Genomic DNA, 16,588 nt, shown 5'->3' with positions numbered 1-16,588 from the left:
TTATGTCAGTTGTCGCATTTTCACGTTCGTTATATGAAGTTAATTTTTCAAATACGAGGGGTCTATGTGTTTCTGTGTGGGATGGCTCATCGGTTTCGTTATCGCTTATGTCTTGTCCATGAGATAACTGTCCGCGTTTTATGCTTGGCATTAATTTCCTTAATATTCTCATCATAAAAAGCTTTTGTTTTTCGCTAGCCTTCTGCCACTCTGTCCATGTTTCTGGATCATCTTCTAGATTAATTTGTATTACTTCGTCATCTGTGTCAATTGGTCCTGTTTCGTGTATATCTGTGCACCTCACGGCTTCCTGTATTCCCCTTCCTAGTGTATCGTCTGTTTCTACGTCACTCATAGTGTTGCTCTTTAGTCTTTTTTTTCTGTAGTTCGTCTTGTGCTCTTCTAGTTCGTATGTATATTTTTCTAATCATAAAACGCCGTCGTTTCTGTGTATTTTGTGTTAACCTGATATATACGCGCGCTATATCGAGTATTAGTCGATAGTCTTTTTTGTTTTGTTTTTGTTTTCGGTTGGCTACTCCTTGAATTTATTAACTAATTAAAAAAAAATTTTGTATGGGGTGTTTGTCATTTGTATCGGTTAAATGCTTTTGCCTGCAATTATGGGTTGCCGCTAAGGTCTTAGGATATTGTGATTTAGAAATAATATCGATATATAAGTTTTTTCTTTAAGGGGCATATTTACCTCAGGGAGTAATGAGTATAGTATATACGAGTAATGAAAATTTACTTAGCAGATCGCCGTGACGATGTTCAGCATGACGATAATCCCGTGCATACTTATGGGTCCCTTCTTTGATTCTTCCTGGAGTTGCTCTGCTTCTGGTTCCGCTCGTTATTCTCTTCCCCTGTGCCGTGTATTCCGTGTTTTGTGGCTGTAGTCCGGACTTGGCGTACCGTGATTTTTCTCTTTGTCTGTATTTTCCTGGATTTAATGAATGGCAGCTGCCTCTAGTGTCCTGTGAAAATTTACTTAGCAGATCGCCGTGACGATGTTCAGCATGACGATAATCCAGTGCATACTTATGGGTCCCTTCTTTGATACTTCCTGGAGTTGCTCTGCTTCTGGTTCCGCTCGTTATTCTCTTTCCCTGTGCCGTGTATTCCGTGTTCTGTGGCTGTAGTCCGGACTTGGCGTACCGTGATTCTTCTCTTTGTCTGTATTTTCCTGGATTTAATGAACGGTAGCTGCCTCTAGTGTCCTGGTATATTAGTCCACTGGCTTGATGTGCAGTTTTTCCTTGTCTGGTATCCTTGCGGTATCAAAGATTTTTCCGATTATATCTTCCTGTTCTCCTCTACTTTTCCAATTTCCTTTGTATTGTGGCCCTTGACACGCTGAATTTGGCGTCTGGCACTTTTGACACTTTTTTTTTTCTTTGCGATGAGAGATATTTTCTTTTTATTTATTTTATTTATTACGTCAGTTAAGTCGAGAAAAAAAATAATTAAAAAAAATAATTAAAAAAAATTTTTTTGTTTTTTTGTTTCGCGAGACTAAGTGATTTCCGCGCACGCGACAGACCGTAAAAAATTTTATCGATATCCCACTTTTGACACCAGCTGTTACGTGGGATTCTCAGTGCGGGAATGAATAGAAGTGTGACTTGTTGTTACTTATGCTTTATTAGAGTTACTTATCATTGAGGGAAGTTTTGCGTGTATTATTGTCTCGTGGACTTTGTCCTTACCCTCTCGCGTCTCTAGCTGATCTCCCCGTCCCTTCTCTCTACCTTTCCTATCACCTCTCTTATCTATTCCCCTACCTTTCAGGCCCAAGCCAGCAGAGGCGCACGCACGCATGGCCATATGCTATCGTACGTAACAGTAGCGCTTAATCGATCAAAAATTGATTTAATTCTCATACAAAAAATGTCCAACTACACAATGCTGCCGCTTATTTACCAAGTATCATGATAAAAAGTATTTTGTAAATTCTTTTTTTAACATAGTAAAAAAATATTTTTATATAAGACTGTGTAAGATCTATGATGATAACTAACTCAATAAGGAATCATATATTGTCTACAATTTTAGTGATACTGAATTCAAATATATGCATCTAACCAATTCCATTGACTAGAGGCAGTGAAAAAAAAATTATTTTAAAATAAATTCCTTAGATCATCATTAAATTACTTTTGCTGCTTTTTTTGTTGATTAACTTGTTTTATTGCTTTAAGCATTGAAGTTGAGAGTTAAAAAATACTCTTTACTTTTATTTTTCAGTTTTTTAATATTTTCATGAGGTGCGCTTGGAATTCTATGAAGAAAAAAACCATATGCGAGAACAAATTTTCATTTAACTTCTGAAAAAACTTGTTATTCTTGAAAAAATGTTTTAAAAATGGCTTTAATATTTGAATATAATAATATTGAAAAATCGTGATTTATTACAAAGTTTGAAAAAAGATGAGAAAGTATATAGTATTGAAAATTATTTTCTTTAAACGTTCTCTAATTCAATAACATCTTAAGGTTATTTTTTTCCATAATTGTTATATTTCAAAACACAACTTAATATTATTTTAAGATGGTAAATTCTTTATGATTAGTTTAGGTTGGACAGTCTTTCATATTATTTCGCAATAAGACATCGTTTAATACTATTTGGAGATCGGATATTTTTTAAGTTCATTTCTGAGATAGAACGTCCGGTTTCTTAACTGATAAATTATTACCTTTTTACCATTTAAAAAAGTTGTACAGAAGTTAGATAATTACGTTTAGAAATTACATTTTAGGGCTTATTTATTTTTTAACTACAGTAATGTCTGAAACAAACATAAAAATGATTTCACTCTTACTTCCTGTATACTGGACTGCTGCGCATACATGTTATGTCTTCAACATTATAACTCGTCGAAATTGTTAGATCCAAAATTATGAAATATTAGTATATAAGTATACACATGATTTTTGTAAACAACAAAAAGCTTTGTAACCTTACTAATCAGCAGATAAAAAAATTAGTATTAACTACTAAATTATTAATTATAAAAAAAACAGTATTAATTATTAACTTTGAGGTGAAAAAAAAGTTGATGTATGCATGGTTGTTTTGTCTTTTGTTTACTCTTGAATTTCAACCACACTGGAGTGCTTATATTAAAACGGTAATACTTTAGTATTCGTTTTTATCAGCAAGTTTTTTTTTAAGATGTGATGTTCCTGTATAAGAACTTTTATGGCAAATTTTTTAAAAGTTCGTACTGAATTAATTTGTAAGTTAATTCCTGAAATGTAAATCAAAAGAATTTTATCAGTGTTAAGTGACGACTTGCGTCAATGAATAAATTTTTTTTTGTTTTTTATTCTATTTTATGTTTGATTCATTCCCTCAATGATAAAATTTTGAGATTTTCAGAAGAGTCATACGTCACCAAAGTTGTCACCTAACAAAACTGACTGGGTACTTTGTATCTGTCGAAAGTGTCAAGTGACAATCAAAGCGAGCCGCCAAGCCTAAACACATAAAGTCAGTAAGTACCAGCCCTATAGCATGTAAGACAAAGAAGTTCAACTAAAGCTTCACGCAAGGTGGATTTCTTCGCATGGTGTTTTAGTTAGTAGATTTTCACCACTCATCAAGCATGATTTTTTATTTATTTATTTAATTTATAGACACACTTCTGATGTAAGAATATAAGATGTGGCGTTCCAAGGTCTCATTTTCGTGCCATTCTGCGCCTTCTATCACGACGCCATATTTGAGGGAGATGTGATTACTACAGCGCCGAAGAGCCTATACAATGAAACGAAGTAGCCAAAGTTGAAACTAAAATCCACCCCCGTATCCACCTCGAAGTGAGATATATATATACATATATACAAATGTAAACATGCATATGTCAATTGATGAATGTTTACCTATTTAGTCAGTTTTTCTGCGTGAATATTTACGAATTGTACGTTTGGTCACTGAAACAACTGGAATGAAAATATTGAAACAAAAATTATATATTGTTTCACGAGTTTCTTGATGTAAATATGCTTTGTATTTTAAAAGCTTTTGAAATTCGCAGACAGACATGGCGGCGCGATGAAAGCCTTCCTGATTGGTCAATCAAAATGGATGCGCAACGCCACACCTTATATTCTTACATCATGGACACACTATTAAAATCATAAGAAACCTGTTTAAATTACAATTTTAATATAAAAATAAAAGTATAAGTACAACGAAATTGTATAGAGTGCCTCAACGAAGAAATTAATAATACCAAAAAAAGAATTGTACCGAAGGTTTGTACAGAGTTAATGTGCTGAAATTATAATTTGATTGCACGTCATAAGTCGAAGTTACATATTGTCTGGGATTATGAGTTGATTGGTGACATTAAAGACATATACTAAAAGGAAGGAAATAAAGATAGAGGTATTATAATATATTCATTTCACAAACATAACATCTACTCTTTTGTCTTTTCTATAAACTGGTAAATAGTAAGACAGTCCGCTCGTCCCGCGGCCCGTCAAGGAGTGTGAGACCCAAATCCACGAATATCCAATTTTTACTGGATGGTAAAGTTAAATAAATACAATTGATTAATTAACAAAATTGGTGGCAGAGCGTGGTGAAATCTCTAATTATTTTTTGGATTATTATGTATTTCCTTATTACTATTTAAAAAAAAAATAATAAACGCCATTTTAAGAAGCATGTTAATAAATTGCGTGTAACACCCCATGTAGCGCAGTGTGCGCAAACATGTATATTCTGTGTTTTTGTGGAAATCATAAAATACGCGGTATTTCATTATGATTAATAAAAATAATAATAATAAATAAGTGGATGAAAAAAAATATTATACATTAACAAACAAACCATGAAATACAAAAGAAAAGTTTACCGTCAAAACATTGAAAAGTGAAAAATAAGATAACATTGTGTATTAAATGATCGTAAAAAAATAAAAATTAGTGATCTCTTACACTACACATTAAAACTATTAGCTGAAAAAATTTTCCTAGAAAATAAATTAGATTCTATTAATAACCAATTACAACATTACTATAATTCTCATAAACCAAACACCAATTTAAGAGAAAATAACAAGTACAAAACACAAGTAGTATGTGTGCTTTAGAAAAATAATTTTTACAATTAAGAAATGAGCGTTCAGTAAAAATGCTACAATTTTAAAATTCAACTAAATATACGATTTAATGAATTAAATGATTTTGCGAACAAAGAGTTTCTTAAAAGCCCTCAAAAACGTATAAGCGCATGAGCAAAAGACCACTCACAAACACACTAATGTATGGAATTTGTTAATACAGTGTTCAAGCGTGAGCCATCGTGCTCCCTCCTAATCTAAAGAGGAAAAAGTGCCAAGGTATATGTCGGATACTCTTTGTCTGTGCAGAAAGAGCCTTCAATCATTCATCGCGCACTAGGCGATGATCACGTAGCAATTCAGTATATAGCCGCACATGCTATGTTAAAAATTCTTGAGCCGTATACTCTTTTCCTAGCGAAAAGCAGAAGGTACCATATTTTCACGCTTGACTGCATTCTCCCACTTTAGTTTCTGCACATTACACGTTTATTATCTGGAAATATTCTGTTGGCAGGCGTACACTTATAAGAAAAACTGCAATTTTATTGTACGTGCATAATTGTATTATATGCGCCAATCAAGCATTAACACTGGAAATATATACATATACGTATTTATGCACACGCATCGGAAAAAGAAAAGCATTTTTCTCTATTATTTATGATTAGTTGTGTGTAGCACGTGAAATGCATGATTATTGATATTATTTGTAAATGTATGTATCTAATTATTGTTTTATTCTTTGTGTCTATTATGATGTATGGCAAGGACCTAGTGGAATATTCTTCTGAACCAAATAAGCAAAATAAAATAAAATATAATATTAAATTTTTCTGTCGAACGTGATTCAGTCCAAGTAAAAAAAATAAAATAAGATAGTGTGGGGTTTTTTTTCTTATATGGGATACAGGATACGATGGAACCAGGAGCACAATGTATTAAATAACAAAAATACGAATGATAATAATTCGATTCCAAAATATATTCAAAGCTCTTGTCTTATAAAATAGTTACAAACTTTGGTCTTGACGCAAAGACTAATTTATTTAAGTAATGAAAAAAGAAATGAGAACATAATAAAACATAACGCAGTTATCAAACACCATTCAACCCCAATTAATCGTTGATTTAAAATAAACTAAATAATATGCTTTTCTTGATTCGCACAACTCACTTTTTAGTATCTTAAGATTATATAACTTTTGAATAAACTCGCTTCGTAGCACATCAACGCTACTTCCCCTATCACAATGATTTAATATTTAACTGACGAGAAAACACCCTTTTTTATATGAGTCTTACACAATATTTACGATTGACGTGGCTCTAATATCAATAAATCATAATTTTAATTAGTTAAATGACGCACTTCAGACTTTTGTTTTTATTTTTGGAATTATCACCATTGAACGCAAAATAATAGTTGTAACTAATAATCGAAATCCCTTACACTCTATACTCTATTGGACTCAATAATATCTTGGATATAATATAATAAAAACATAAGGAGTACAATCGTGGGCTCCTTGCAGAATCAACGGGATATATCGGCTAGACAACACGGTAGCATGGTATATAAAAACAACAGAAGAAATGAACTTTAAAAAAAAGGAGGTAGGCTAGTTAGTCAGCAAAGAGAGATAAGTACGCCTACGAAGCCACCGCAAGGGATTTATTGCTTTTGTGGCGAGGAATTATCGTAATGATAATTCGCGAACTCCTTTCGATTGCCTATTAAATAGCCCCCTTTTACTCACGCAAACCGGGAAAAGAAAACAGGCAGTGGCAAGGGGCTTGGGATGAAGAAGGCCTTGTCCCCGAAAATGACCCAGAGAAAAAAGCCTGCGGTTGCTGAGCACCCTTCAACCGCTCGACCGATTAGGTCCAGTTCATGAGGAACTCTTCCTCTGAATGCCACTCCCGTCTTTTCTCTCTAGCCTCTCCCTGCTTTTCCCTTTCTCTGTGGCAAGCCGCCGAAACCGATGCCTGTATTCGGGCATTTTCGCGTTTTCTCGCCCCCAGTTGGGGCCCCACGCGTCTAGTCCCTGCAATAGAATATAGTATAAACATAAACAAGAAGGCAAAAACACGTACATAACCTAAATTATACAACAAAGATGATAATTAAACGGTGAAAATGGTCAACGAAAGCTATCATCCAGCTGATGCTGATATAACGGTCGTCCCTTAACACTAACTTCTCGATTTAACATGCAAACTTTATAAAAAATGTTAGAAACAGAGAAAGTTGGGTCAGAGATGACCAAAAAGATTTATAAAAAAGAGCCGTAGTCCAAAATCTGCAAGGTACCGCACATGAGCGTAAGTGGCCAAAGCTTCAAAAATCTTGAGACATTTATAATAGATTTAAAGAAAAGATATGTGACAGGAAAAATCTTTGCTTCCTATCAAACTTAGCTGCAGCTAGAGCGCCAACGATACGGTCAATCAGTAGGTGAATATTATAATTATGTAAACCTACTGCTGAGTGGTGTGGAAAAGACTTTGATGAAAGATAAGGCCAATGTGTACGACGTGCATATGAGGCCAATGAGAGACATGGCACTAGACATGTTTAGAAAGGACTAGCACCTATGATAAGCCAGCAGGTAGATGCGAACAAATCTGCATCCGTAGCCGATGCCTTTGAGTATGCGTTGAGGTTGGACAGCCAAATGAGAGCAGGTATAATGGTGGACACACGATACTAAGGATAAGGATTATCTCGCAGTGATTTTAGAAATAATTTAAATAACTCATGTCAACAGCAGAATAGGTACCCTGACCAGCCATTCTCATCGCATCAAACAGAACAAGTTGATAATTACGAAATCAACAATCAGAATAACAACCCTAATAGACAATTCAATAATAATCTAAATTTTCGAGGAAAACTTAGGAGGAATAAAAAAATTGATATCATGAATATCAACAAAATAGATATAACTATGGGCAAAACAGTTTTATTTAATATAAATAAGGTCACTACAAATATTTAAACCAACAAAATTTTAGTTCTAATTATTAGAGAAAAAATTTTCAGAATTATGAACAGCCAAGAAACAATTATTCGCCACGTCATTTAAACTCGCAGATGGCCCAGCCCTAACGTCATACGGAGGTGAGCCTCCAACATTTTAATCAGAACCAAACACCCATTACTACGGCTCAGGTGTCAAATATTGCAACAGAGTTGAAACCGTCTACATCGGTAGGTGCCAAGGATTTGGTGTAAACGACGATCTTACAAGTTTAAGGTTATCAATCCCAGAAGAAAAAAATCATTCTATCATACTCATATTTGATGATGGCGCAGCCACAAACCTAATTGAATTAGACCAGTTGCACCCATATTTACGCGTAGCGACTAGTGAAATGATTAATCTTACCAAAATTACTCCACACTCAGTTTTAACTCAAGGAACAACGTATAATATACCAAGAAAACCTACAATTTTTCGTGTGATCCCTAACGATTTTTCTATCGAAGATGGCGGTCTATTAGTTCGAAACTTTTGTGAAGATCGTCAAGCCACATTATCATATTATCATGATGCTATAGTATTATACGTAATGAACCCTATTTCTTTTTTTAAAAACTCTTAAAAAAATAGAGCAATTGGAAAGAAATAAAAAAGAACAATAGCAATAAATCTTAAACTTTAAAAATAAAAAACAAGCGCAGGAGAATTAAGTTCTAGCTACCACCCTTAATACTAACAGACAAACAGAGTTTCCTAGGAATAAAATTGATCAACAACATTTTTATGACAAATACATCGTAGGCCAGCACAAAAAGTCCAATATTCCTAAATACAGAAATTCTGAAGACATAAAAGCTAATATGCATTTTCGAGATAAATATGACAGATTGATTTTATCAGAAAGGGGTGATAATTTAATGAAGCCCACTGATAATAGGACTGATAAAAGTGGCACGCACAGTGAAAATAATAAATTAGACAACCAAGATACACTTAAACTACATGCCATTTAACGGAGGAAAATACTCCTAATACGGAACAACGTTGCCTTAATGAGGAACAAAAAAAAACAAATAAATTAACTAAATATACGATTGAGGCTCAAACACGTCAAACAGTAAGAATTAATTCAATATAATATAATAAATACCAATTTAACTAAAAATTACTTACTATGAGTCGATGTAGGGCATGATGACATGTATCTAGAAGAAGAAGTAGTAAAAAATGAGAACGGTCAATTTAATATTATGGCAATAAACACTCATGAGGATAATGTGACGATTGAAATAGATATAAGAGAAATTCTACTCCTTGAATACATTGCACCTGAATTTAAATGCAATACCAGTAGCGAATAAGGAAGGACAGTTATTAAAAACATACAAGATATAACAAAAGACCAAAAAGGACGTGTGCGTACTAGTCACTTCCATCTGGAAGTATGAGACAGAATTTACCGACTGATTTCTGAATTTCCAGATATCTTCTTGTAATTAGAAGACCATTTACCTTGTACTCATCTCGTTGCACATAAAAACCTGATAGAAAATAACATCCCCATTAATACTAAACAATTTCGTCATCAACTGGTACATAGAAAAGTTTTAGAACAGCACGTACCAAAGAAACGTAATGACGGAATAGTTAAGCCTTCATCATCACCGTATAATTGACCTCTCTGGATTGTTCTAAAAAAATCTGATAACTATAGAATACCAACATGGAGAGCAGTAATTGATTTCCGAAAACCAAATAAAAAGACCTTTGGTAATGCATCCCCATTGTCTAACATCGCAGACGTTATGGACCACTTGGGAGGATCTGTACATTTTTCAGTTTTCGATTAAGCAAGTGGATTTCAACAAATTCCTATGGCTGTCCAAAGGCTTGAAAAACTTACCTGCCACATTTTAAAAACTAATAGATCTCATATAAGGAGATTTGATAAATGTTAAAATGTTAGTGTATTATAATTATTCGTTTTCGATGATATTATTATTTACGCAAAAGGTTTTGTAGATCATGACTGTAAACTTAGGTTACTTTTCAACTGGTAAAGATTATTAACTATGGTACTTAGCCAGATAAAGTTGAATTTTTTCAAAAACGAGTAATATTTCTTCGGCATATAGTAAGTCAACGAGGAATTAAACCAGCCCCTAGAAATGTACAAGCCATTAAAGAATTCTCCAAATCAAAAACTATGAGAAATATTAGACAATTCTTAGGACTAGCAGAATACTATGGACGTTCTGTTAAAGATTCTTTAAAAATACTAAGCCGTTATTAGATTTATTAAAAAAAGGGAGAGAAACTTCAATGGACCAAAGTGCAAGAAAAGAGTTTTCAAACACTATAAGACCATATATGTCAAGAGCCTATTTTACAACTTTCCGTCTTCAATAAATTATTCAAGTAAATTACAGATGCATCTGACTACGCTAGTGCCGAAATAAATTGTTTCATGGCTAAAAAGAAATGCTTAGCTGCACTGTACGCAATCCATCATTTCCGTTTGTATTTATCAGGAAATAGATTTTTTCTTGTAGCTGATCATAAGCCATTAAATGGATGCATACAAAAAAAGACCCAAGGCAGCGTTTATTACGCTAGATAGTTGAATTGACCGATTATGAACACACTTTCAAATACAACACAGGAAAACTCAACACTAATGCTGATGCATTATCTAGAAATTCAGTAGGACCATTTTTATGTGCAGAAAATAATATAAATAACTGTGTACTATTATGAAGAGTTATGATGATATGTCGGAAAAAATAGAAGAAAAAAAAGGAATACTGAATTCCAAGGTCAGAGAAAAAAGATAGTTGGATCTTATTTTACGACTATCAAAACAAGAGCACTGCTAACAACCTTTAAGGAGACAATAGAAGTAACAAAACCTAGAAGCATGATCAAAGTAGGAACAAATGTTCCTAAATTGGCGAGAGGCCCTAGACGACCTCTTGGTTCAAAGACGAATAAGAAGCGGCCAAAGTTAGATCTTAGTGTGATTGCTCAAAGGACTTGAACAAAAACCTTTCCTCAACCACTGATATCATGTGCATCTTGATCAAGTATATTAAGAAATGTCACTAAAAATGCGACAAAAGATTATAGCTTATTAAAAGTAAATTTTTTGAAATCACTAGCCTCATTACCACATGCTTATAATACGAATACACAAATCACCGGAATAAAATCTAATAGTTCCAAAAATGAGGAAATGTCACAATTACAAGCCAGAGATACAATTAACCTTGGTGTACTGTCAAGGACAAGTATGTTTTCCAAAAATGACTCTAGTGATACTGGAAAATCGTCAGGAGAAGATACACAACCACTAGTATATAACCCTAGACGAAGTGGACTACGGCAATAATTTACTGACTCAGAAGTAGACTCAAATACAGATACTGACCTTGATTAAGACGGGACACGCACTGAAATCTTAATAACACCCATTTAATTTAGTAAAGGTTCAAATGACGACGTTTAAAGACCAACCTCAAACTACAAATAATATTAATAAGGTTACTATAAAAAAATACAAAATTTGATAAAAAAATTCAACCAAAGTCTTCAAGAATATTTGGACAAGTCTAACAACAATGATAAACCCGAGCAAGCTAATACGGTTTTTTTATCAGTAACCAGATTTCCTGATGGAGACACGCCAAATACCGAAATTCAAGACATATTAACCGACATAGACACCTATAACTCCAATAATTTTGATGATTCTACATTAGATGGAAGAATTGCAGATATATTAAGACGTACAACTGGTTTTAAACCCCTATTTGATGAAGATAAAATTTTAAGAGAATATATGACGAGTAAAAAATTATTAATTACCCCTTGTATTCAGGAAAATACACCCTTAAGTTCTAGTACACTGACGCTCACAAGTACTTCTATTATTGCAAAAGATAGACGATCCAAAGCACCAGATTTAAAATAAATAACAGCAAAAACCCTGTATATCCTAAATAAAAACAACGACAAACAAACAATCTGCAAAAAAAAATCATTAAATCGAAGTGTTGCACCTGATTTTATGCTACTATCGGACTTATACTCTTTTCAACCAATCAATCGATACAAACAACAGTACAGAAATGTGTATGTAAGTCTTAGTGATAGCAGCAGTAGTACTGACAATAATACGAACGCATATAGAGCTTATCTCATAAACAATATAATTACCACTAGATATTACCATATATCCACCAGATATATAATAAGATATAATCCCACGTGATCGAGGGATAGTGATATGGCTTGATATTAATAAATTCATATTGGTGTACACTTACTCGAGGAATAAATGAAACCATTCGATATTGTATTGTACAATTTGGTTATTCTTATAATACTTACTAACTGAAAATGGATCTTGTGAATTTCAAGATGATGCGATTGAAAAATCTTACAGTAACACTATTAAACATAATAAATATTGTAGAAACACATGCGGATAATAACATCATTCCACTTCCCAGCATATGGAAAAAAAGACTGACACCTTTTGGAATTATTGAAAGCATTGCTAAAAGATTTTCTGGCTTAGTCACAGAAGACGATATCGACGTTATAAACACTAACATTTACAATTTGCATACTGATTAAAAGGATTATATTAAATTGTATCAACATATTAGCCATATATTTAAAGTTTCACTCAGAAAACTATGTGACATTACGAAACGCCATAAGCATATTTTAAGACAAGTTGATGATGGCTATATTGACTTTAGGACAAGATTTTACTCTTGACAGATATTTAATAAATTGATTAACTAATATTAGAAAAACTACGACTACCTGAGATCATATTATTCGTTTCCATAAGGACCTCGTTGAACTCTTACATAATTTACAGAGAGGTCAAGCACATCAAAAGCTATTTTTTCCAAATATATTTAGAACCGTAGCCCAGAATGTAAAGAACCTAGCAGAAAATTTAGAATTTTTAGCATTTATGGAAAATTTTTTGTGGCGTTTTCTTTTTGATTCAAATAATTTACACGTATACATGAGCCCAAAATAACAAGATTCTATTTATTGTTGTATTCATTTAATTTAATGCGTCACAAGTTGGTGTCTGGCAAGAAGCACATCTATATACACATCGTTTCTCCTAAATATTTATATTTAATTTTACCTGGTACCCATTGATCACAGAAAGATGTTTAAGGAGGATAACAGATGTGATTGGGCCTTTGTTACTTAACGTATTGGGACGCAAGCTAAAAGATAATCCGTAGGTGTTTTATGAGCCCAACCTTTATGATGTTATAATATCTTACCTTTATCTGTAATTCACAACCAATAGTAAGAATTTAATCAACCTTCTAACAACACACTATACTATTGTTGAAATATTCGTTATTTGGATATATTGTGGGATGACGAATAAATCATGTTTAACGAGAATTTATAAGAAAATTAACGGATTATATATTTACTTAAGAAAAACTGTACATAGTGACAGCACGCAAGCTGTAAGAACTCAAAAAAAATTATTTTTAATCACCATTTATGTTGTACATTTTTAATTTGACTAACTTACTAAATTACAACGATAATTTGGTTTGAAATTATTAAATTTTAAAATTGTAAATGTACGCGTGTATGAAATACAAGTCGTAGCACTCCTATGGCATGCACAAGCACTTTTATACCTTAAGGGTACACAACAGTATAATTCCAAAAGACAATTCGTTTGAGCATGCCAAGTAGAGCAATCTTGGATGGTTACTTCAAATAAATGAAAATTTCCTTTGACTCGGTTACTTTTGTCATCATATAACATATATGTATCGCTAAATATTTATGTTATTCGATATAGGTCTTCGAAAAGAGAGCGAAACTTAGCTTTTCACTTTCTGTCGTGACAAAAGTTTTTAAGGTTTTTATTAACTCTAAGTCGTTTAACTTAAATGCAAAAATTTTTTTTCTTGATTTCGCTTATTTACGCGATTCCGTAGATATGTATGCATATTGAATTTTGCTAATTCTATCTTATCATTGTACAATAATTCATGTCGTTTTTGAACTTTCATGTATTTTTCCTAAATTCTTTCCAGTTTTTTATTTAAAAATAACTCAAAGGAGTAAACTTTACAGTTTTATTCATTGTTTCGTTAATAATACTGGTAATTAACTCTAAATAAAAATACCAACTACCATGATTGTTATTTAAATATCTTCGAAACAAGCAAGCTAATCCACGATGGATTCTTTTGACTATGTTAGATTGTGGATGTTTTATACTTGAGAATATAATCCAAGTCATTTCTTTTTTTAATCGGTTTGACCACTTATTCGATGTAAACTGAGTACCATAATATTATACGACACGTTTGGGTTTTCCATATTTTATAGCATAATCTTGAAAAATTTTGTTTATTACATTGTCTGTGGTGGTCTTGCGCATAGGGTATAGAACGACATATCCAGAAAAAACATTAATTGTTGACAAGATGCATTTATAGCCATATTTAGTACCTGGTAACGGGCCATCAAAATCAATCGACAGCAAATCCAACGATTTAGCGGTATAAATCAGGGTAAAGTGTTCATGATATTTAATAGTATTCATTTTATTTATCTAACAAATGTGGCAATGTTTCATAATCTTATAAATAATACTTTTTAATTTTGGAGCAAAAAGATTTTTTAAAATAAGTTTATATGTTTTTTATGATCCTACATGTAAATATAATGTGTGAACTTCAGATGTGAATGATGGTAAAAAGTTTTGTGGCAAAATTGCTTTTAATATATCATTTTCTCTTTTATGTAAGTAATTATTTTGATAAACAAAACAACGATTTGTACGGTTATTATTTTGTTTTAGCAAGATTGAAATCTTTTGAATTTACTCATCGTTTTGTTGTGATTGTTGAAAATGTTATAATGATTGTTTTAATTCTTTACTGGGTTCATGTGCTAAGATTATTAATATGGAAAATTCAGCAGGATCTTTTCTCTGAGGAAAACATACTGGGCTTAGAAAATCTGCGATGGTATTATTTTTACTCTTAACATGTCAAATTTCTAAATTGTAACTCTGCAATTCTAGTTGCCAACGCTGTAACCGAGAATTTTTTAAATTACAAGTTTTTAAAACTGTAAGAGCTTTATGATCAGTGTGTACAAAAATTTTAATTGCCTCTCTTAAATACATATGTAATTTATCTAGTGATCATACTATAGCTAATTTTTTTTTTCTGTGGTGTAATAATTTATCTCGCTACTTCGTAGCGTATGACTAATGAATGTAATTATTTCTTCTTTATTTTTATCATTAAATTGAGATAAAATACTAAAAAGCATCTGTTGTAAGAATGTAAAGCTTACGAATATCGGGAAATTCCAACATCATATTTTTATTGTACGTTTTTCTCATATTATCGAAAGCTTGTTGATGTTCATCAGTCCAAATAAAAGGTATATTTATTCTTAATAATTGATTTAATGGTTTAACATAATATAATTGATTTTTTACAAATATAGCATAAAAGTTTGCGAAATCTTAAAACGATTAAAGCATATTTACATTGCGTGGCACTAGGAAATTCTTTATAAATGCAATTTTATCTGGTTGTGGCTTAAGATCGTCAGCTGAGTGTGCCCTACAGATTCAATTTTCAATTGAGCGAAAAACGATTTTTTAAATTTAACCTTAAATTTTGTTTTGCAATTCTATTAAACAATAATCTTAAAAGTTTTAGATGTGTATCAAAATCTTCAGAGAATAAGGCCAAATCATCCCTAAATGTTCGTGGAAAATTTTCTAAATCAAATAGTATCCCATGTAACGCTCGCAATAACGTGGATCCAGAAGCTTTAATGCCAAAAGCAACAACATTAAATTCGTAAACGTGATTGTCCATTTTCAATGCAGTATATTGTTTCGATTTTTCAGCCAATATGAACTAGTTAAATCTAAATTTGATATTATTTTAGAATTCTTACATAGTGGAAAATGCTCCTCTAAACTTGGCGGTGATTCATAGTCGTCAATTAATTGTTCGCTTGATTTTCTAGCGTCCAGACAAAGACGGACAGTATCGTCTTTTTTTATAACGACTCTTATAGGATTCATACATGGACTACACGATTTTCGTATGATATTTAATTCTTATATTTTCTGTATGTCATCCACTATCTTTTGTCGATAATTTAATGATATAGGGTATTGTTTTGTATAAAACGGGCGACCATTTAAAAAAAAAAAATATGTTGATAATTATTTATCAAACCTGGGCGGTTTTTAGAAATATATTTATACTAGCGGCCTCCCCGTCTCGGCTTCGCCCGAGACTCACTAAATGGAACACCGTAATGTGTTGACATGAAATATGAAATGTTTTCAGTTAAAAATTTTACATCTATTCCTGGCACTTCTCATAACAAAAATCTTCTAATTGAAAACATATTTGTTTAAAATCCATACAGTTTGTTTGGTTACGAGTGAAAAAAATATAAGTATGCCGAGAAGTA

The 16,588-nt window shown here is 32.3% G+C and overlaps 1 protein-coding gene across 7 annotated transcripts in view; it reads left to right on the top strand.

The window, feature by feature from the left end:
* PIP5K59B (Phosphatidylinositol 4-phosphate 5-kinase 59B) overlaps window positions 1-16,588 on the top strand; it is a 712,665-nt gene that overhangs the window by 635,085 nt on the left and 60,992 nt on the right. Inside the window, exon 16 of one of the 7 annotated variants that reach the window (XM_089598108.1) lies at window positions 3,389-3,445. The exons of the other annotated variants lie outside the window; for them this stretch is intronic. Coding sequence (XP_089454234.1) covers window positions 3,389-3,420 — 32 coding nt within the window. The 3' untranslated portion in view covers window positions 3,421-3,445. Of the gene's footprint in view, window positions 1-3,388; window positions 3,446-16,588 lie in introns of those variants that run through there. 7 annotated transcript variants of the gene reach the window in all.

This window comes from Copidosoma floridanum, unplaced genomic scaffold, assembly GCF_036245765.1.
Source record: "Copidosoma floridanum isolate Cflo_tuat_1 unplaced genomic scaffold, Cflo_Japanese_pri ptg000005l, whole genome shotgun sequence".
Classification (NCBI taxonomy): Eukaryota; Metazoa; Arthropoda; class Insecta; order Hymenoptera; family Encyrtidae; genus Copidosoma; species Copidosoma floridanum.
The sequence above is the reverse complement of the archived record's forward strand: the minus strand, read 5'-3'. Positions and strand labels throughout refer to the sequence as shown.